Source organism: Aphis gossypii, chromosome 2 (genome assembly GCF_020184175.1).
Source record: "Aphis gossypii isolate Hap1 chromosome 2, ASM2018417v2, whole genome shotgun sequence".
In the NCBI taxonomy this organism is placed as follows: Eukaryota; Metazoa; Arthropoda; class Insecta; order Hemiptera; family Aphididae; genus Aphis; species Aphis gossypii.
In genome coordinates this window covers 63157949-63180608 of record NC_065531.1, presented here as the reverse complement: position 1 = coordinate 63180608, position 22660 = coordinate 63157949, and the positions used below count along the sequence as shown (strand labels likewise).

General features: G+C 26.3%; 4 protein-coding genes, 1 long non-coding RNA gene and 1 pseudogene across 15 annotated transcripts; 4 read left to right on the top strand and 2 right to left on the bottom strand.

Annotated features, from left to right (window-relative positions):
• Positions 1–1301: 1301 nt before the first annotated feature.
• Positions 1302–4278, top strand: LOC114120296 (replication protein A 70 kDa DNA-binding subunit-like). The gene is given in 3 exon segments (XM_027982163.2): positions 1302–1464; positions 2199–3205; positions 3208–4278. Coding segments are annotated over 2 exon segments (1827 nt in total). The 5' UTR covers positions 1302–1464; positions 2199–2217; the 3' UTR covers positions 4047–4278.
• LOC114120304 (programmed cell death protein 6-like) lies at positions 4247–17211 on the bottom strand. 3 transcript variants are annotated; one of them, XM_050201492.1, is made up of 4 exons: positions 16941–17211; positions 16761–16867; positions 5178–5446; positions 4247–4495 (listed from the first exon to the last, which is right to left on the bottom strand). In XM_050201492.1, the coding sequence occupies exons 1-4, from the start codon at positions 16997–16999 to the stop codon at positions 4397–4399; spliced, it is 534 nt and encodes a 177-aa protein (XP_050057449.1). In that variant the 5' UTR covers positions 17000–17211; the 3' UTR covers positions 4247–4396. The 3 variants fall into 3 exon arrangements, with proteins under 3 accessions (XP_050057449.1, XP_050057448.1, XP_027837974.1); XM_050201491.1 differs by lacking the exon at positions 16761–16867 and adding an exon at positions 6103–6209 and having other exon boundaries at positions 16941–17209; XM_027982173.2 differs by lacking the exons at positions 16761–16867; positions 16941–17211 and adding exons at positions 6103–6209; positions 6283–6547.
• On the bottom strand, positions 8652–16159 carry LOC126550284 (uncharacterized). Of its 9 annotated transcripts, none has more exons than XR_007604339.1 (6): positions 16006–16148; positions 14027–14111; positions 13693–13946; positions 9278–9539; positions 8866–8988; positions 8652–8796 (listed from the first exon to the last, which is right to left on the bottom strand). It is a non-coding gene; the product is annotated as an uncharacterized LOC126550284 (long non-coding RNA). The 9 variants fall into 9 exon arrangements; XR_007604337.1 differs by lacking the exon at positions 13693–13946 and adding an exon at positions 9678–9931; XR_007604340.1 differs by lacking the exons at positions 13693–13946; positions 14027–14111 and adding exons at positions 9678–9931; positions 10012–10096 and having other exon boundaries at positions 16006–16147.
• On the top strand, positions 8680–11136 carry LOC126550283 (uncharacterized; annotated as a pseudogene).
• Positions 12695–15266, top strand: LOC126550282 (uncharacterized). The gene is made up of 10 exons (XM_050201489.1): positions 12695–12836; positions 12910–13080; positions 13298–13394; positions 13455–13556; positions 13664–13864; positions 13932–14018; positions 14087–14372; positions 14693–14757; positions 14824–14992; positions 15051–15266. The coding sequence occupies exons 1-10, from the start codon at positions 12742–12744 to the stop codon at positions 15107–15109; spliced, it is 1332 nt and encodes a 443-aa protein (XP_050057446.1). The 5' UTR covers positions 12695–12741; the 3' UTR covers positions 15110–15266.
• Positions 17212–18314: 1103 nt separating the features above from the next.
• LOC114120298 (serine/threonine-protein kinase Sgk2-like) lies at positions 18315–22538 on the top strand. The gene is made up of 6 exons (XM_050201490.1): positions 18315–18862; positions 19794–20067; positions 20133–20399; positions 20464–20637; positions 20721–20861; positions 21009–22538. Exons 1-6 carry the CDS (start codon positions 18705–18707, stop codon positions 21168–21170), a joined length of 1176 nt encoding a protein of 391 aa, XP_050057447.1. The 5' UTR covers positions 18315–18704; the 3' UTR covers positions 21171–22538.
• The last annotated feature ends 122 nt before the right edge of the window (positions 22539–22660 follow it).

The window sequence follows — 22660 nt, the reverse complement described above, 5'->3', positions numbered from 1 at the left end:
GACGAACTTAATCTTGAGACTCGAGTAGCTAAGATAGGTTAAGACGCATCCAATAATAATAATAAATTAATAACCAATAGAAAAGTAGTATAGTAAGTCTTCAGCGCGCTGATTGGCTGCCTATGGTCATGGTGCGAAAGCCCACAAAATACCATGCTCATTGTCCAATGTTGTTGTTTAATAATAATTGTTATTGTTATTATTTATTAATTCAACGACGTTATAATATTATATTATAATACATTTCCCGAGTGTAAGAATAATTATATTAATGTGAGAAAAAAATTGTTTTTATTATATATAAATATATTTATAAGAATTTACAAACACCTTAAAGTACTATTATTTTGTGTAGGTATAAGGTATGTAAATTTTAGAACATTTTATGATCGAAATAACTACCTACCTATAAGACAAAGAAACAGACCCATAATTTGGAAATAACTATCAACGGGGGCGGAGTACGCGGGTGACAGCTAGTACCTAATATTTTAAAATATGCATTATTAATAATAATCTTATACTATTTATTATTTTATTGTTTATAAATAAACGTAACTTGAATTTGATAGTTTTTTTTTTTTTTGTTATATTTTATCACTATTCACTTTACTATAAGATATTTAACTTAAGATCTAACAGCAACTCATAAATCAAACAACTATCCTTCATATAATTTCTTGACATTTTCATAGAACATTCAAAAGATAGTGGCATAGAGAGTAACTACTAATAAAAAAAAACAATAATACCTAAAAAGTATCAGCTTGGTAGAATGGTATTATTACAAGCCTGTTCTTTAATGCAAACCCCTTATCATTTACCTACCAATATTAATGATTAAGTTTACTTGTCATGTTCTTATCTATATATATTGTAAATTGCTTTAATATAAAAACAAAGTTAACAAAATACGACAAATACTCAAGTTTAAAATAATAAATACATAGATATAACATATAATAATAATAATATAGTATATTTATATAATGTCTATGAGTACCTAAATAGCATTACGAGTATATAAAAGATAAGAATACAAGCTTACAGAATTATTGTTTGAGTCATCAGCTGTATATTGAATTATGTATTACGTTTTTAACATAAAAATTTAAAAATTTTTGTATATATTTCTGAATTCTGACTTAAGTTCAAACTATTTAACTAGTACCGTTGCGTACCGCCCATGCAAGATTTAAAGTAAGGCGGGAAAATTATTAAAAATGGCCAATTGTGCAATCTCTTTGCATTTAGATCAATTCTCCTATCAGCTCATTTCCCGCCTATATTTTATGTATTCTTTGTAACCTTTGCTGATTGCTATAGTTTACAATATACTTTACTCATACTGTTGACTACTTTACCAGGCTATTGTAGGTTGAAAAGTGAACTACAAGAATTAAGTGTAGCAAAATACGGATTACAGAATTGAAAATATTGTTCTAATTAAAAATTAAAATAAAGGTAGTATAATAATATATTTTATTATTTAATATTAACTACTTACTTTAGTACCTAGTCACTGTCTAGTTTATCAACTATCTACTCAACGTTTAATAAATTTAATTTGAAGGTAAGACATTGTGTATAAGTTACACTATGAGTACTAAGGTACTATTTAGAACTTAAAACTACAATAGTTTGAACCTATTTAGATATGTGAATATTTATGTTATAACTTTTAAAATTCAATGATATTTGATAATAGATTTTGTTGATTTTAGATATGACTAAATTGTTTTAAGAAATAATACCTATGTAATGATGCATTATAATTGATAATTGGTGTAATTTTTGTATAATTTTTGAAAAATTTTATAGTTAATAGGTAAGCTATTATAACTCAAAATAGTTGAACGCTTATTAGATACATACTCCTTGTTATCGTATATCATTAATAACATAAAGTACTTAATAATTGTTTATTCATCATAGTGTTTGAAGCTTATCTTTAGCTAAAAATCATTAATTTAAATTTATTTTATTTTCAACTATAATTAATCTGTTTTTTCAATAATATCTTGTTATCAATTAGAACTTCCCTATTTTTTGTTGCACAATTTTGACTTCAACATTTAGTTGTCTTATTTTTACTATGATAAATACATAATGAAATAATTTAGAATATCTTCTGTTTAAGATGTAAAATTATTGTTTTTCAAATTATTCATAGTTATTTCTTTGTTATATTTATTTAGGTAATCATTCATTGAAAAAATGGAGTATGAAAAAATGTTAACAAAGGGCGCATTAAAGTCCATTATGAACAATGAAGATGTTAAAGATCCAATGATGCAAGTTCTCGGTGTAAGAAAAATAACTGCTGCAGGAGCAAATGAAAGATATCGCTTACTAATTTCTGATGGTCAAAATTTAAATTCTTTTGCTATGTTGGCTACTCAATTGAATAGTATGGTTTGTAACGGATTAATTGATGAATTTTCTATCCTAAAGATTAAACGTCATATCATTAGTAATTTAACCGATCGTTCAAAAGGAAGTAAACAAGTCATGATCCTTCTAGATTTGGCTGTTATGGTACCCGGTACAACTGTAGGTTCAAAAATTGGTGATCCTAAACCAATAATTGATAATTCTGGTCAAGTAGTTGAAAATGGCACTTCTGCTTCAGTGGACTCTACGCCCCAGTCCAATTCTTTGCCAAAACCTCGTTCTGTCCAATCAAGTGTTATAGATAATGGTCTTCAAAGAGATATTGATGTTAGCAATATTCATCCTATTAATTCTTTAAGCCCATATCAAAATAAATGGACAATCAGAGCTAGAGTTGTAAACAAAGCACCAATTCGTACTTGGAACAATCAAAGAGGTGAAGGTAAACTTTTTAGTATGGATCTACTTGATGAAAGTGGTGAGATACGAGCCACTGCCTTTAACAGCGAATGTGACAAATTCTTTGATATGGTTGAAGTAAATAAAGTTTACTTTATAACTCGTGGTACAATTAAAACAGCAAATAAAAAGTTTTCAAACTTAAATAATGATTATGAACTTACACTTTCTAGTGAAACACAAATTTTCCCTTGTCATGACTTTGATGATTCTCAAATGCCTGCTCTTAAATTTAATTTTGTTCCATTGAGTCAAGTGAAAGATGTTGATGTTGATGGTATAGTTGATGTCATAGGAGTTTGTCAAACTGCTGGAGAATTGACTAATTTAATGTCAAAGACTACAAGAAAGGAATTAAAAAAAGAGATGTGACTATTGTTGACCAATCTTTAAGTTCAGTGACTATTACATTATGGGATACTCAGGCCGAAGATTTTGATGGATCATTGCAACCTGTAATTGCTATAAAAGGAAGCAGAATCAGAGAATTCATGGGTAGCAAATCATTGTCACTTTTAGGATCAACTGTAATGCAAATTAATCCAGACATTGAAGAAGCTCATCGCTTAAGGGGTTGGTATGATTCACTTCCTTCAAATGTGGAATTCAATAGTATTTCTACCCGTTCTGATGCTGGAGCAAATTCTCAGTTTCTTACTATTAAAGGAGCACAACTTGCTCAACTTGGTAGTGGAGATAAAGCTGATTATTATAGTATGTACTCACATCTGATTTTTGTGAAATCTGAATCTGCCCTGTATAAAGCATGCCCAAAGCCTGATTGTCAAAAAAAAGTTATTGATCGAAATGACGGAACATATCGTTGTGAAAAGTGTAATGATGAAACTGAAAACTTTAAGTATAGATTGATGCTCTCAGCACAATTGAGTGACTCAACTGGAAATCAGTGGGTAACTATGTTTCAAGAAACAGCTGAAAATCTTTTGGGCACCACTAGTGCAGAATTGGGAAGACTGATGGAAGAGTCTAAGGAAGAATATAGTGATGTTTTTCAAAGACAAATGTTTAAATTATTTGAAATTAGAGCTAGAGCAAAAATGGAGACATACAACAATGAGACTAGGTTAAAAGTATCTTTAGTTAATATAAAACCTATTAATTATAAGGCGGCTTCAACAAAATTGATTGCTGATATTAAAAGATTGAGTGGAATTTCAACATCAGTAATGTAAAAACTGATCATGTTTATACTTTTATTTATAGTTACTAGTTTAAAGCTTAACGTAATAAATATTATATATCTTTATTTATTACATTTTTATCCTTTTATTGTTGAAATAAGTTTATTTATAAGAACACAACATTTGTGAAATTGTTTACTTATTAATTTTATCAGTAAACACAGTTTAAGATCAATTGTATTATATGCCACTTATAAAAATAAAAGCATTTTATTTGTATGTATATATTGTATATTAATTGTAGTACAAATATATTTTCAATTAAAAAAAAATAATAAATACGTTCACAGCGATATAAATAAAATTTAAATTGTAGACAATATTAAAATGATAAGCCCCACTTATTTGATACTAAATACTAGCCCAACAAATTGTTCATAATGCAATGTGACCACTCCATCTTGATCAGTATCAAATTGACGGAATGCTGTAGTTAAATTCTGAAAAATTAAAATGAAGTTAACATATTAAAATTACTTGTTATTAACCTTTGAAATAAGTAGAGTTTGATATTTCTATCAATTTGTGTTGTAATTAAAAATGATTATTAAATATATTTTGATAATTAATAATGAAATATACTTCAATTTTTTGAAATAATAAAAACATACTAAAGTTTTGTGTATAATTTCTTCAAGCAACTTTTTTTATGCAGGCTGAATATGAAGCTTAAAAATGTATAGTGTTTAAATAAGATTTTATAAAAAATGAATTACATTTTGTAAGCAAATTTCTAAGATGTCTTATGAACATTATTTAATGTCAAATCAAGATGGTATAATATGAGATTACTAAACAGATATTTTGTAGTTATACTTATAACAATATGATTTTTTTTTTTTTTTGTAAAAGGAAATATTTGAAATAAATGAAGTAATTAGCGTTAAATAGATAAAAGATAGATAACATTTGATTACAGCGACCAATACTGTACGGTTTAATAATTAAATTATATTACATTTTTATTACATATTTGTACTTATTTATTATTATCATAATAAGATAAAATCACAACCAAACAAGAACAGTGAAGTACTATCAGCCCACCGAGATTTTCTCAGTAACTCGTCAGCCAAATCTGAGCCTAGAAGTAACAATTTAATTATAATATTTGTTACTTACATTAAGCATGATGCAACATTGTATGAAATCATCAAATAGTACAGTCCCTTTACCAAGTCTATCAAATTTTTGCAACATTGTGGCAACAGTAGCATCATTTAAATTGTATCCAAAAGTTTGTAATGCAGCTCGAAGTTCATTTTTGTCTATGTTTCCTGAATTATCTTTATCAAAGGACCGGAAGCAATTTTGCCAATCCACAATATACTTCCATAACGCACCAAAATCTTCAAATGATATGGTGCCTTTATTTGACTTATCAAACATGTCTATAAATGATAAAATAAATATTTATAAATGTAATAGATATTATACAGTATTATTTTATTTTATTATTGGTATTATTTATTTTTATGATTTAAGGACCTTCAGAATTGTGAAATCAATTTATTAATGTAAATACTATGTACAATGTATATATATATAAAGTAAACCAAGTTTTTACAATTTTGTCTAAATGGTTTGTAAGGATCATAATATTCAATTTAGAATAATCTTGGTAATGCAATAGCTAGCTTTTAACTTTAAAGAATGTTTAGCAAGAAAATCCCTGAGACATCTTCAATAATCATGATTGGTTCTCTTAATATATGACCAAATTTCTTATAGGAAATTAAATAAATATTTATCTAAGACAATGATTTATACTACCTTATAACTTGTTGGTCTTATTGTCCTAATATCATTAAGTTGATTGAAATTGGTATTTAAATTACCTAAAATGGGTTCCACTATTTGTTAGGATAAGGTTTGACTCATAAGACAAAATTAATAATGAATATTGGTGTCCAATGAATTAATTTTCTTTGCAAGTTTTTTAAAAAAAATTTTATAAATAAAATTTTTTAGCCATACATTATCATTCTTATTTTACTGTAGATTTTAAATGAGTTATATTTTAAATATCAGACATCTATTGACTCACTCAACATTAAGCGAACCGTTTCTGGGTTGAAAGGAGTCCACGTGCCATTGGATAGTGCGCTCTGTAACTCATTAGCTGTAATGGAACCACTATGGTCTTTATCTAATCTTTAAAATAAAGAAACATTCACACGTACAAATTTTAATAAAAGTCAATAAATATTGAATGTAAATATTTTACTTCTGAAACATTTCCAACAAGAATTGAGGAGGAGGCATTGTACTTGGAGGTTGAGCCATTTCGAAACTTAATGTTTAGTTTCGTAACACTTATTTATTTAAAAGATCACGCGTATGAAAATATTAGTTAACGTCAGCAAAGAAATGGTTAACCACCAGGCACCAATTGGTAAACAATTAAACAAGTTGTGGAGTCAAACAACAACCGAACAATAATAAATAAAATGAAATACCGAATAGCAATTTAATTTCAATGCTATATTCCTTATCTACGTTTTACGTATAATGTAAACAAAGTAGGGGGGTACAGGGTAGTTGTCAGAAAAATGATAAGAATGTTTAACCACATATTATACCGATGAACCAGCAGTGATACCAACGTGAACAAAAATCATCGCAATAATACTTACAGTCGACATCACTGATGACAAAATCTTTACAATATAATATTTAATATTTTTTTAGCACTATACCTTAGAATAAAACTATGTATTATGTAATAAATAATACAATTTTTAATACATTTAAAAATTGAAGACCCCAGTGCAATAACCAGTTATGTCCATTTTTAAAAATTTTTCAGGAAATGAAAATATACATCACTCAAACCCATTTCCAATGGTTTACATTTTATATTCATGATACTATTTGTAAACAACTAAAAAATTATGATAATTATATTTATAATGATTGCAATAACCAATTTTGTTTTTGGACGTAACTGGTTATTACAGCCAACAAATTATTTTATTGTAGTCAATAAGTACTCAATTATAAAATATTATTAAATAATAATCATATTATTAATTTTAATGATAAATTGATGTTTTTATTTAAAATATAGATTTTAATGTTATCAAGTTATTTTTTAAATAAATAGTTCACTAGAAATTATGTCATTAAAATAATATAATCCACCCTATTATGTTATTAAACATACTCCCCTTTAATGTACCTAGTATAGGTACCTACAAAATGGCAAAATAAGTACTAGTAAAGTTAAAAGTTGCATTGCTCTATTAGGAAATAAAATGTTGAAAAAATATGTATAGTTACATAGATAGTTATCATTTAGTCACTATACAACCAAAACTTTTAACAACAGGTTTGTAATATTACTATAAACATAACAGAATAAAATTTTAAAAAAAAGCGGGCTAGTGAGTACCGCTCTGCTGTACATTAGGTGCCGTATGGATCATTATTATATATTATAGGAGTGTTAAATTTGAATCCAATGATAGTCATCATTGTATACGAAAAACGATTCTGAACGAAGATGATTTGTCAGCCTAGGATATAATTTCCAGTTGTTGGTGAAAAAGGTGGTTTATGTTTTAATGGCCTGAATACACCAAAATTTAAGTTATTTTATAGTTATTGTAAGCTACACTTATGAAAAATCTTGTATAACTTAAGAGGAACTTTGCATTAAATTTCCAAGTATTTTGATAGCGCCAAAAAGATTTTATCGACACAAAAAAATAATTTTCAGAAAAATTGAAAATATCAGTTGTCTATAAATAGCTCAAAAAAACTCAAAATATTTTGAAAATTAAATCAAGTAAATAAAATGCCAATCTAAATAACTGGTAAAATTTTCAAGTATCTACGACTTATACTTTTTGAATTATAACAAATATCAAAAATCGTTTGAGGCTAAACCGTTATTTAACGCGGTTTTGTAAAAATTTAAATTTCAAACACTCATAAAAATTTTTTGTCTGAATCCGGTAGAGTTTTTTTTACTGATATTTGAAGAAAAATGTATGGAGAACCTTGTACCAAATTTTCAAAACTTTGTGGTCATCAAAATTTCAGTGGTCTATAAATAACTCAAAAAAAGTCAAAATTTTTTGAAAATTTAACTATATACAGATACTACTGACATTAACATTTGGTGAAAATTTCAAGTATTTTCAGTGATTAGTTTTTGAATTAAAACCATGAAAAAAATCGATTTTGTCGAAAACTGGTTTTGCGTAAAAATTGCCGGTTTTCCGTCATTTTTTTTTTGTTTTTCTCGATTTTTTTGAAATTTGTTGGAAAATGTTAACTTTTTACCTCTATAATGCACCAAGGATATTCACTTTTACATCGGAAACCACCCCCATAGTTTGAAATTGGAGCATTATTTCGACTAGTTATGCTGTACAGACACAAAAACAAAAAAAAAAAAACACACACCATTGTAAAATCAATACATTCATCACTTCGTTCAGAATCTAAAAAACATAAGTATTAAAAGTGACGTTTTGTCGAGTATAACATTATAAGAAATATTAAATAACATTTTATTATTTTTAGTTAATAATAAAAAAGAATAGGTTAGAATAGTTATATAGGCAATATTCATCATCATAATCAATTTCTTCTGATCCAAAAAATACACATTTTCAACTACGGAGGTTACATAACCATGAAGTGCGACCATCAAATATAGAAATGAGGAAACTCCGAAGTTCAATTGGACATCAATGTGTTCAACAAATTGCTCGGCCATACTCAGCACGATCTTTATACGTGGAAGCAATTGTTAGGTAACTTTAAAAATAAAATAGACTTTAAAATAACTATCACATACCTATACAAAAAAAATGTTTAATACAACAGCCATCCTGAAGGAGCTGAAAATTATACATTTTTGCAAGCAGCTGAAAGGATGCGGCAAATACGAAGATCAGTGTTCCCTCCAACACCGAAGAATCTGCAACATTTTAATAATTTATTACAAATGGATAATAATAAACATTTCACTATGTCGTTTCAAAAACAGCCAAGTTTGTAAGTATTTTCACAACAATACCTAATATAATATAACAATTACCTACCCCATTGGTACATAATATACAAGTTAGATTTTGGTAGCATAAGTGTACTAAACTTGTTTTAATACAAAATAATAATTTAATCATAGTCCATAACCTATTTGTTACATCATACTCTTAGTTAATAACTGTAGACACACACAAACTTTAATTTATTGGGTTACATACCCAAGATTTTATCAAGGTCCACTCATAGTTAATGGTTTATTTGTCGGTGTACTATTCTGTAACAAACATCATATCGAGTCAATTCAAAACGAATTACATAATGTAAGTTATCTAGTGTGGTTGAAGAAATAATAGAAAACTTGCTAAAATATTCATTTGTAGGTTACAATATCTGGGTGTGATGGAACTTTTAAGACGGTTCCCAAAACATTGGATAACGACTGCTATCAATTGTTCACCTTTCAAGTGATTCATAGAAATGCTGTAAGTAATAAATTATACATCACATAATAAATCATCTTGTTTTTAACATTTTAGGTAAATACTTAAATAATTAATATTAATAAAATTTTAACTATTTATGGTTTTAGAGTTTTCCAATGGTATATGCTATACTTACAGGTAAAACTGAGGAAATATATGTAGGGTTATTTAAATATGTCCGTAATGTTTTACCACTACAGTACGATAAATTGACTATAATCACGGATTTTGAACTTGGACTAATTAATGCAATCCGCTTAGTATTTCCAGAAAGTAGTCATCAAGGATGTTATTTCCATTATTGTCAAGTAAAAATTAACATAATAAGTTCCTATACAAATTATTAAAAATGTATTTTGAATGTTTTGTCTCAAGTCAATTGTACGGCACCTAAGAAGTAAAGAATCAGGAATGTACAATTTGGTAAAAGCCAATCCTATTGCTGCCAGAATTTTTAGAATGGTACTCACCACATTTTAATTATTTCATGAACATATTAAAATAAAGCAGCTTAACCATAACTTTTACAGGTACTTGCTCTGCCGTATTTACCACCTAATTCAAATAATAATAGGATTCCCAGCATGTTAGATGGCTTCATTCTATTATCATGTATATTGTACAACATACTGAGATAGCTGAGTATTTCCATGATTTTATGTACCAGTATGTATTTGGATATTGGTTTGTAAGAATGCGACCAGAAGCCTTCACTATATTTGACAAGGATATTAGAACCAATAACTATCTGGAGAGCTATCACGCAGCTCTTTTACGGTTTATTAAACCTCACCCCAAAATATGGGAGTTCATGGGTATAATTTAATTTATAAAAAAAAAACGTTTGTGTTGGTTTGTGCAAGTTTTTGTAATATTATAGATACACGTGATATGCATGTATAGTTATGTTTTAATTACAATGTGGGAAAGAATTTTTTTTTAGTGGCTTCAAGATCTTTGAAGCAATGTACAAAACTTATCTATTATTGTTTTTCCTCTTATTTGTTGTTGTTCATCTAAATAAATAAATGTGTAGGTTACTTATCTATGTGTGAGTGTTCATATATGTAATTGTATAAGTAAGAAGTAAAAAATTAAAATTAAACTTACAATTCTTTATTTTTAAATATTTAAGGCCAGATAAGATTTCTAGAAAACCAATACAACTTGGAATTCAAACAAGTCTCTCAAAACTTGAATGTAAATACATATAAAGTCAACATATATTTAGGAACAATTAAAAAAAAATTATTATTTTTTTTTCAGATCCGTTCTTGTAATTCTTCAAGAGGTAGAATTAGGAATACTAGTGAAATTAAACGGTTCATGCAAGACTTGATAGAGGATGATGCTCCTGATCGCATTTTAACATTTTTAAGAAGGGCAGGTCATCAGGTTAATGGTTACATAGCCCAACAAATTGGCCCATATCCTGGTAATAAAAATGTTCTAGTAATTACTTAACTTCATACATTTATCATTATATTTTTCAGATGAACAAGAATTGCTACTCCATGAAGCTAACAATTCACAAATTATAATTATAAATTGATATAAATTTTTATTTTATTAACTTTTTTTAAACTTAATTAATGTGACAAATTTTAAAATTATTCTACCAAACGTAAACCGTGATTTTTATATATAGTTATGGACATTTTTTTGCAATACTTAGTTTATATATTTTCTAATTTAATTATGTGAAAACAATTTATTTAATTATTTACTACTTATTTAATTGAGAATTTAATATAATAATATATATTATTATATATTATAGGAGTGTTAAATTTGAATCCAATGATAGTCATCATTGTATACGAAAAACGATTCTGAACGAAGATGATTTGTCAGCCTAGGATATAATTTCCAGTTGTTGGTGAAAAAGGTGGTTTATGTTTTAATGGCCTGAATACACCAAAATTTAAGTTATTTTATAGTTATTGTAAGCTACACTTATGAAAAATCTTGTATAACTTAAGAGGAACTTTGCATTAAATTTCCAAGTATTTTGATAGCGCCAAAAAGATTTTATCGACACAAAAAAATAATTTTCAGAAAAATTGAAAATATCAGTTGTCTATAAATAGCTCAAAAAAACTCAAAATATTTTGAAAATTAAATCAAGTAAATAAAATGCCAATCTAAATAACTGGTAAAATTTTCAAGTATCTACGACTTATACTTTTTGAATTATAACAAATATCAAAAATCGTTTGAGGCTAAACCGTTATTTAACGCGGTTTTGTAAAAATTTAAATTTCAAACACTCATAAAAATTTTTTGTCTGAATCCGGTAGAGTTTTTTTTACTGATATTTGAAGAAAAATGTATGGAGAACCTTGTACCAAATTTTCAAAACTTAGTTATAAAAGAAAAAAATTTTATGATTTTTCAACTTCAAAATTACTTGCAAATTTACGCGTTTTCGACAGATTTCGTAAAAATTTGAACTATAAACTCTTATAAAAAAAAATCGTGACCAACGATTTTTAATTTTTTTTAGCTACAATAAAAACAACTCATAAGGAACCTTGTATTAAATTTTCAAAACTTTGTGGTCATCAAAATTTCAGTGGTCTATAAATAACTCAAAAAAAGTCAAAATTTTTTGAAAATTTAACTATATACAGATACTACTGACATTAACATTTGGTGAAAATTTCAAGTATTTTCAGTGATTAGTTTTTGAATTAAAACCATGAAAAAAATCGATTTTGTCGAAAACTGGTTTTGCGTAAAAATTGCCGGTTTTCCGTCATTTTTTTTTTGTTTTTCTCGATTTTTTTGAAATTTGTTGGAAAATGTTAACTTTTTACCTCTATAATGCACCAAGGATATTCACTTTTACATCGGAAACCACCCCCATAGTTTGAAATTGGAGCATTATTTCGACTAGTTATGCTGTACAGACACAAAAACAAAAAAAAAAAAACACACACCATTGTAAAATCAATACATTCATCACTTCGTTCAGAATCTAAAAAACATAAGTATTAAAAGTGACGTTTTGTCGAGTATAACATTATAAGAAATATTAAATAACATTTTATTATTTTTAGTTAATAATAAAAAAGAATAGGTTAGAATAGTTATATAGGCAATATTCATCATCATAATCAATTTCTTCTGATCCAAAAAATACACATTTTCAACTACGGAGGTTACATAACCATGAAGTGCGACCATCAAATATAGAAATGAGGAAACTCCGAAGTTCAATTGGACATCAATGTGTTCAACAAATTGCTCGGCCATACTCAGCACGATCTTTATACGTGGAAGCAATTGTTAGGTAACTTTAAAAATAAAATAGACTTTAAAATAACTATCACATACCTATACAAAAAAAATGTTTAATACAACAGCCATCCTGAAGGAGCTGAAAATTATACATTTTTGCAAGCAGCTGAAAGGATGCGGCAAATACGAAGATCAGTGTTCCCTCCAACACCGAAGAATCTGCAACATTTTAATAATTTATTACAAATGGATAATAATAAACATTTCACTATGTCGTTTCAAAAACAGCCAAGTTTGTAAGTATTTTCACAACAATACCTAATATAATATAACAATTACCTACCCCATTGGTACATAATATACAAGTTAGATTTTGGTAGCATAAGTGTACTAAACTTGTTTTAATACAAAATAATAATTTAATCATAGTCCATAACCTATTTGTTACATCATACTCTTAGTTAATAACTGTAGACACACACAAACTTTAATTTATTGGGTTACATACCCAAGATTTTATCAAGGTCCACTCATAGTTAATGGTTTATTTGTCGGTGTACTATTCTGTAACAAACATCATATCGAGTCAATTCAAAACGAATTACATAATGTAAGTTATCTAGTGTGGTTGAAGAAATAATAGAAAACTTGCTAAAATATTCATTTGTAGGTTACAATATCTGGGTGTGATGGAACTTTTAAGACGGTTCCCAAAACATTGGATAACGACTGCTATCAATTGTTCACCTTTCAAGTGATTCATAGAAATGCTGTAAGTAATAAATTATACATCACATAATAAATCATCTTGTTTTTAACATTTTAGGTAAATACTTAAATAATTAATATTAATAAAATTTTAACTATTTATGGTTTTAGAGTTTTCCAATGGTATATGCTATACTTACAGGTAAAACTGAGGAAATATATGTAGGGTTATTTAAATATGTCCGTAATGTTTTACCACTACAGTACGATAAATTGACTATAATCACGGATTTTGAACTTGGACTAATTAATGCAATCCGCTTAGTATTTCCAGAAAGTAGTCATCAAGGATGTTATTTCCATTATTGTCAAGTAAAAATTAACATAATAAGTTCCTATACAAATTATTAAAAATGTATTTTGAATGTTTTGTCTCAAGTCAATTGTACGGCACCTAAGAAGTAAAGAATCAGGAATGTACAATTTGGTAAAAGCCAATCCTATTGCTGCCAGAATTTTTAGAATGGTACTCACCACATTTTAATTATTTCATGAACATATTAAAATAAAGCAGCTTAACCATAACTTTTACAGGTACTTGCTCTGCCGTATTTACCACCTAATTCAAATAATAATAGGATTCCCAGCATGTTAGATGGCTTCAATTCTATTATCATGTATATTGTACAACATACTGAGATAGCTGAGTATTTCCATGATTTTATGTACCAGTATGTATTTGGATATTGGTTTGTAAGAATGCGACCAGAAGCCTTCACTATATTTGACAAGGATATTAGAACCAATAACTATCTGGAGAGCTATCACGCAGCTCTTTTACGGTTTATTAAACCTCACCCCAAAATATGGGAGTTCATGGGTATAATTTAATTTATAAAAAAAAAACGTTTGTGTTGGTTTGTGCAAGTTTTTGTAATATTATAGATACACGTGATATGCATGTATAGTTATGTTTTAATTACAATGTGGGAAAGAATTTTTTTTTAGTGGCTTCAAGATCTTTGAAGCAATGTACAAAACTTATCTATTATTGTTTTTCCTCTTATTTGTTGTTGTTCATCTAAATAAATAAATGTGTAGGTTACTTATCTATGTGTGAGTGTTCATATATGTAATTGTATAAGTAAGAAGTAAAAAATTAAAATTAAACTTACAATTCTTTATTTTTAAATATTTAAGGCCAGATAAGATTTCTAGAAAACCAATACAACTTGGAATTCAAACAAGTCTCTCAAAACTTGAATGTAAATACATATAAAGTCAACATATATTTAGGAACAATTAAAAAAAAATTATTATTTTTTTTTCAGATCCGTTCTTGTAATTCTTCAAGAGGTAGAATTAGGAATACTAGTGAAATTAAACGGTTCATGCAAGACTTGATAGAGGATGATGCTCCTGATCGCATTTTAACATTTTTAAGAAGGGCAGGTCATCAGGTTAATGGTTACATAGCCCAACAAATTGGCCCATATCCTGGTAATAAAAATGTTCTAGTAATTACTTAACTTCATACATTTATCATTATATTTTTCAGATGAACAAGAATTGCTACTCCATGAAGCTAACAATTCACAAATTATAATTATAAATTGATATAAATTTTTATTTTATTAACTTTTTTTAAACCTAATTAACGAGTCATACTATTATTAATTGACATGAATTATTATTATACTAACTTTTTTTAAACTTAATTAATGTGACAAATTTTAAAATTATTCTACCAAACGTAAACCGTGATTTTTATATATAGTTATGGACATTTTTTTGCAATACTTAGTTTATATATTTTCTAATTTAATTATGTGAAAACAATTTATTTAATTATTTACTACTTATTTAATTGAGAATTTAATATAATAATATATATTATTATATATTTATTAATATAATAAATTTTTAGAAAAGTAGGTTTTTTGATAGCTAGTTAACACTTTGATGATCAATTAAAATTTTCCCAGATATTTTCTTGTACATTAAGAAAAACTATCTAATAATTAACACTATAATGTGTCTGCAATTTTTTATTTTGAAAATTAGAAAATTTTAACTTTAAATTAAGTTACTTATTTTTAAAAGTAAACGTTTAACTTAACGAGTTAACGAAAAAAATATGAGTAACTTTTAACTTAACGAGTTAACGAAAAAAATATGAGTAACTTTTAACTTAACGAGTTAACGAAAAAAATATGAGTAACTTTTAACTTAACGAGTTAACGAAAAAAATATGAGTAACTTTTAACTTAACGAGTTGAAAAAAACGTTAACTTGCCCAGCCTTGTAATAAATTACTGTAAATTATACTCGACCAAAAATTCCAATACATTTAAGTACTTGAATACTTTTAATAAGTAATTAATAATTCTTATTATAATATTATAAGTGAATAAGTGGTCTGTACAATAAACATGGTCTAAAATAACAACTAAGTTGTACTAATATACCTAATATCTAATTTTGTTATTAAGTAATATTAGTAGTATACTTACGCTCACATAGTCATCCATCATGACAAAACATTTATTTTGTCATCGTAGTCGCATCGTTCATTCGCTCCATTAATGATGACAAAATTCACGTTGCCTAATGGCATTGGGCAAATGGCTATGGCATACTCGATTGTTATTATTATATTATATTATTTTATTTTATTATTGGTATTATTTATTTTTATGATTTAAGGACCTTCAGAATTGTGAAATCAATTTATTAATGTAAATACTATGTACAATGTATATATATATAAAGTAAACCAAGTTTTTACAATTTTGTCTAAATGGTTTGTAAGGATCATAATATTCAATTTAGAATAATCTTGGTAATGCAATAGCTAGCTTTTAACTTTAAAGAATGTTTAGCAAGAAAATCCCTGAGACATCTTCAATAATCATGATTGGTTCTCTTAATATATGACCAAATTTCTTATAGGAAATTAAATAAATATTTATCTAAGACAATGATTTATACTACCTTATAACTTGTTGGTCTTATTGTCCTAATATCATTAAGTTGATTGAAATTGGTATTTAAATTACCTAAAATGGGTTCCACTATTTGTTAGGATAAGGTTTGACTCATAAGACAAAATTAATAATGAATATTGGTGTCAAATGAATTAATTTTCTTTGCAAGTTCTTTAAAAAAAATTTTATAAATAAAATTTTTTAGCCATACATTATCATTCTTATTTTACTGTAGATTTTAAATGAGTTATATTTTAAATATCAGACATCTATTGACTCACTCAACATTAAGCGAACCGTTTCTGGGTTGAAAGGAGTCCACGTGCCATTGGATAGTGCGCTCTGTAACTCATTAGCTGTAATGGAACCACTATGGTCTTTATCTAATCTTTAAAATAAAGAAACATTCACACGTACAAATTTTAATAAAAGTCAATAAATATTGAATGTAAATATTTTACTTCTGAAACATTTCCAACAAGAATTGAGGAGGAGGCATTGTACTTGGAGGTTGAGCCATTTCGAAACTTAATGTTTAGTTTCGTAACACTTATTTATTTAAAAGATCACGCGTATGAAAATATTAGTTAACGTCAGCAAAGAAATGGTTAACCACCAGTCACCAATTGGTAAACAATTAAACAAGTTGTGGAGTCAAACAACAACCGAACAATAATAAATAAAATGAAATACCGAATAGCAATTTAATTTCAATGCTATATTCCTTATCTACGTTCTACGTATAATGTAAACAAAGTAGGGGGGTACAGGGTAGTTGTCAGAAAAATGATAAGAATGTTTAACCACATATTATACCGATGAACCAGCAGTGATACCAACGTGAACAAAAATCATCGCAATAATACTTACAGTCGACATCACTGATGACAAAATCTTTACAATATAATATTTAATATTTTTTTAGCACTATACCTTAGAATAAAACTATGTATTATGTAATAAATAATACAATTTTTAATACATTTAAAAATTGAAGACCCCAGTGCAATAACCAGTTATGTCCATTTTTAAAAATTTTTCAGGAAATGAAAATATACATCACTCAAACCCATTTCCAATGGTTTACATTTTATATTCATGATACTATTTGTAAACAACTAAAAAATTATGATAATTATATTTATAATGATTGCAATAACCAATTTTGTTTTTGGACGTAACTGGTTATTACAGCCAACAAATTATTTTATTGTAGTCAATAAGTACTCAATTATAAAATATTATTAAATAATAATCATATTATTAATTTTAATGATAAATTGATGTTTTTATTTAAAATAAGTGGTTCATCTGTGTTTTGTGGTGCAGTCATATCCACTCATTAACCCGTTTCAATTACAAATTTATAAATATTTATAAATACTGATATAATTCAGCCATATTATTCATTATAAAATTGTTCAATGATGATCAATACATACTATTAAATAAATAATTGCTATTACTTTTCAGTATAAAGGTATACAATTAATATGTAATATGAGGAAAATTTAAATACTTGTATCGAGTATGGATATATATGACACTGTATTATTATCCATGTTAGCATATGACTATACAAGTCATACAGCTCAATCATTCAATCTATTATTAATTTTCGGTAATCCAACTAGGTATAAGTTATAAAAAGAAGTAAATTTTTAAACTTTTTAATCTACAGTTCATTTTCTTAATATTATATAGGATTCTAGGTATAACTTTTAATTGTTTTGTTTATTTTGATGAATAATTGATCTTTTTAAGAGGATTTCAGCGCAATAATTGTTTTTCTATTGGAGACATTTAAGCAAAATAGATAAATTCATTCATGTAAAACAGTTTTTATGTTTTGAGTTATCTTGAGTATCATTGAGGATAATATTTTTGAAGGTTTTACGTGTTGGTTTTAAAGCTTATTAATATTTGACTAAAATAAAAATGGCATTTTTGTAAATTTAAGAAGATACTAAATTGTTATAAGACAATTTTTTTACAAATTGATGTTATACCAGCAAAAATATTATAATCTATCGTTTTTGTAATGAGTGATTTTACTCAAGATTACTCAAAAACATTAAAAAAAAAAAAAAAACGATTCTCCATAAATGTGTTTTGTCTATGTTGCGCATGGGTGAGAGAGAGAAAATGAATAGCGCGCTAACATTCTCTAAATAATATGGTTAAGGCAGATATATCATATAGATAAATGTGCCTACTATACTATAATGGTTTTTTTTAATTTACTAATATTAAATATTGTTCAATTTTATAGAAGTGAAGTTCGCACATTTTTTAACTTGGACACTAAAGTTAAAGAACCAGATAGACCAAACCTTTTTAAATGCTCTGGTACCATAAATTTAGGACCTTCAGAAAGACCATCGTAAGTAATATAATTATTATAATATACTCTTATGCAAGGCCGTAGCCAGGGGGAGGGTTTTAGGGTTTTGACCCCCCCCTCCAATTTTTTTTTTGAAATAAGATTGAATAGTTAGAATTTCATATATTATTACATAATATAACATTTATACTCTAACCCCCCCCCCCCCAAAAAAAAAAAAAAATATTTTTTTCTGGCTACGGCCTTGCTCATATGCAATAAATCTATAGAAAATATGTATTAAAATAAAAAATAAACCTATTACTTATAATTAAAATAAAGCTTATTTTTATTAATTTTGTTATGGTTGTTCAACGAAGTCAATATATTTAAATGAATAGTAGCTGCAATTTATTATACATTTGTCAATATATAATATTATGTACTAAATTAGGTATTATACTAAATTTTAGTTGTTACTGTACAAAAAATAGTATTTAATTAAGTTAAGTTTATTTAAATTAAACAAATCAATGTTTTAAATCCATCCAAAAAATTGTAATAAAACTTGATCACAATTAAGATTAATGATTATAAAATAAGTGTTTTATACTTGAAAATATTATAATTGTATTAAATAAATACTTGTATAATGAGCATACTAAAGAATTAAAAGTGGAGATGGGTATGGTATGTTTGGTGAGTTTAAGAACAACTCAAATGGATAATTATAAAATGGAGACTACATAAAATACTACCCAAGTGAAGCCTTAGTAAATTAAAAAAATGATTTGATCCTTCAAATCCTAATAATCTTGGGAGGTTGAATAGAAAGGAATCGGCATCTTACAAAAAATAAGGAAGACATAATAGTAGCAGTTGTGGGTCTAAAAGGACTTAAATAAGCCTTAAAAAATAAAAATATAATAAAATATATCTATAAATTATTTTTTTTTAAAGTTTAATTAATTTGTTTTGTGTTAAATTCTAGTGCTAAACCATCAGATTTTGTATTTCTTCGTATTATTGGAAAAGGCAGTTTTGGTAAAGTTTACTTAGCTGAACACAAAACTGAATCCATTCATTTCGCTGTTAAAGTGTTGGATAAAAAACATATACTTGCAAGAAATGAAGTCAAACATATCATGTGTGAACGCAATGTTCTACTGAAAAATATAAATCACCCATTTCTTGTTGGGCTTCACTACAGCTTCCAAACCAAAGATAAACTTTACTTTGTACTTGATTTTGTAAATGGTGGAGAGGTAAATAAATACTTTTCATATTGTATTAGTCTAATTTAGTTTAATTTTTACTTTTCTTTTTTTAGTTATTTTATCACTTACAAAAAGAAGTTAGATTTTCAGAAACCCGAGCTAAGTTTTATACAGCTGAAATAGCATCTGCCCTCGGTTATCTTCATTTTAATGGTATTATTTATAGAGATCTCAAACCAGAAAACCTGTTACTTGACCAAGAAGGACATTTGGTTCTTACTGATTTTGGATTTTGTAAGGAAGGTCTTATTGGAACTGAAACTACAAATACATTTTGTGGAACTCCTGAATATCTCGCTCCTGAAATAATCAGGAAAGAAGTAATATTGAAAATTATTAAAATTATGATAACTTAATATATTTAATACTTATTATTATTTTTAGGCATATGGCAGATCAGTTGACTGGTGGTGTCTTGGTGCAGTATTATACGAAATGTTATTCGGACTCCCGCCATTTTACAGTTTAAATGTGCAAGAAATGTATAATTTAGTTTTACATAGTAGATTAAAAATAAAAGGACCTGTTTCATCACAATGTAAAAATTTATTGCACAAGGTATGAAAAATATACTTAAAATTAAAAATATATGTATGTATTAAAATTATGTTTTAATTCAAATACCTATTTCTACTTTCTAGTTATTGGAAAAAGAAAGCAATAAGAGAATTGGTAGCAATGTTCAAGATTTTAATGAGGTTAAAAAACATTCATTTTTTAAATCGATCAATTGGGATGATTTATTGAATAAACGTATTACACCTCCTTTTCAACCACAACTGGTAAATTTAATTTATTATAAAATAATTATTTTAATATTTATACATTGAAACAATAAACATAATTAGATAATAATTAATTAATTTAGTTACAACTTTATAAGTGGGTAAGGTAATCCATTAAATATTGATAATGATTTTTTTTCATAGAATGGAACATGTGATTTGCAATATATTGATCCACAGTTTACAAAAGAATCTGTTAGTTCATCCATGTCATCGTTTTGCGACGAAAAACTTTCTTCTAGTAAACAAGACATAGATAATGTGTTTGCTGGCTTCTCTTACACTCCTCCTTCTAGTTTAGATTAATAATTACCAAATAATAATTGTTCCTATTATTAGTTCTTTTCATTTATATTTAATTGACTTGTGGCTGGCTTAATAAGACTCCCTATCTACAACTTTTTAATACCTACACAAAAAGATTTTATTCTAGTTAATAGCTGTGATTATAAAATATTATAATTAATGTAATCATGTTTTTAAGAAGCAATAAATAATATGTTCAAAATAAATAAGCAATAACATTCCATTTTTAATACACTAGCACCAATGTGTGTTCATACATTCATTTTGCAGCTTAATTAGCCAGGGTCTTAATAAGAAAAAACAATTTCAAAAAGAATTCATTAAAGTATATTATTCATTATAATACTTGATATGATGTTTTGATTGTTATTCACTGCCAAAATGTTGCAATGTGAAAAATTAATTTAAAAAAATGATAATTGTGATTTATTACACCATTTATTTTTGAGCTTAAAAATCGTATTCTTATTGTAATGTATAAATTGTGAGTTTATAATATCATCCAATAAGTTTTAAATGTGTAAACTAGCATTTCAATATGCATGCAAATAAAAATAAATTAAATTATATTATAATTAAATAATATAATTTATACTTTGTTATATGTGTGTGTGTATTATAAATACTGTATACCAAATTAAACCTAAACTAGAATACTCCAATAAATGCCTAATACACAGTGTAATTCATTAAATAATAGCCAATACGTAAATATACACATTTTTTATTGCTTCTAACCTATGTATTATCATGAATTACTAATATTACTACTAAATGTATTGTAAGTTACAAAATCATACAATGTTAAGATTAATTTAATTCAATTTTATTGACTATGACATATAATACTGTGTTAATTATTACAAATTGACATTCACTGGATACTGCCATAATATATTGTTAATACTATACTATATACTCTTGTTAGGATTGTTTTAAACAAATTTAAAAGATTTTAAAAACTGAATGTTACTTATATTATATATATATATATAATTCTTGCTGAATACTTCTCGTCCTATGTTTTTTTTTTTTTTTTTTTTATTATTGTATGATTTATATACTGTAATTAACTATAGAAGAATTATTACACATTTAAATTTTTTAAGTGTACATTTCTATACCCAAAGAATTTTTGTTATATAATGCCTATTATACTTTTAATTTTAAACTATAAAATAAATTATATTATTTATTATTTAGATTTATGTTGTTGATCTTAAAAATTTTATTTATCAAAAAGTTTAATTAGTTAAGTGTTAAACTTACTGTTATAATAATTGTTTTTGTATTTTAATTGTATGCTTAATATTGAATTATTAACGTTTGTATCTCTTTAAATCAAATATATAATAAGTAATAACTTAATATACCTATTTATTATTATGCTGTATATTTTATAAAACAAATTGGTACTACTTCATACTTAATAAATAATAGGATGAAAATCAGTGATCGCAGTAGGCTATAGATGGAAAATAACTGGGATG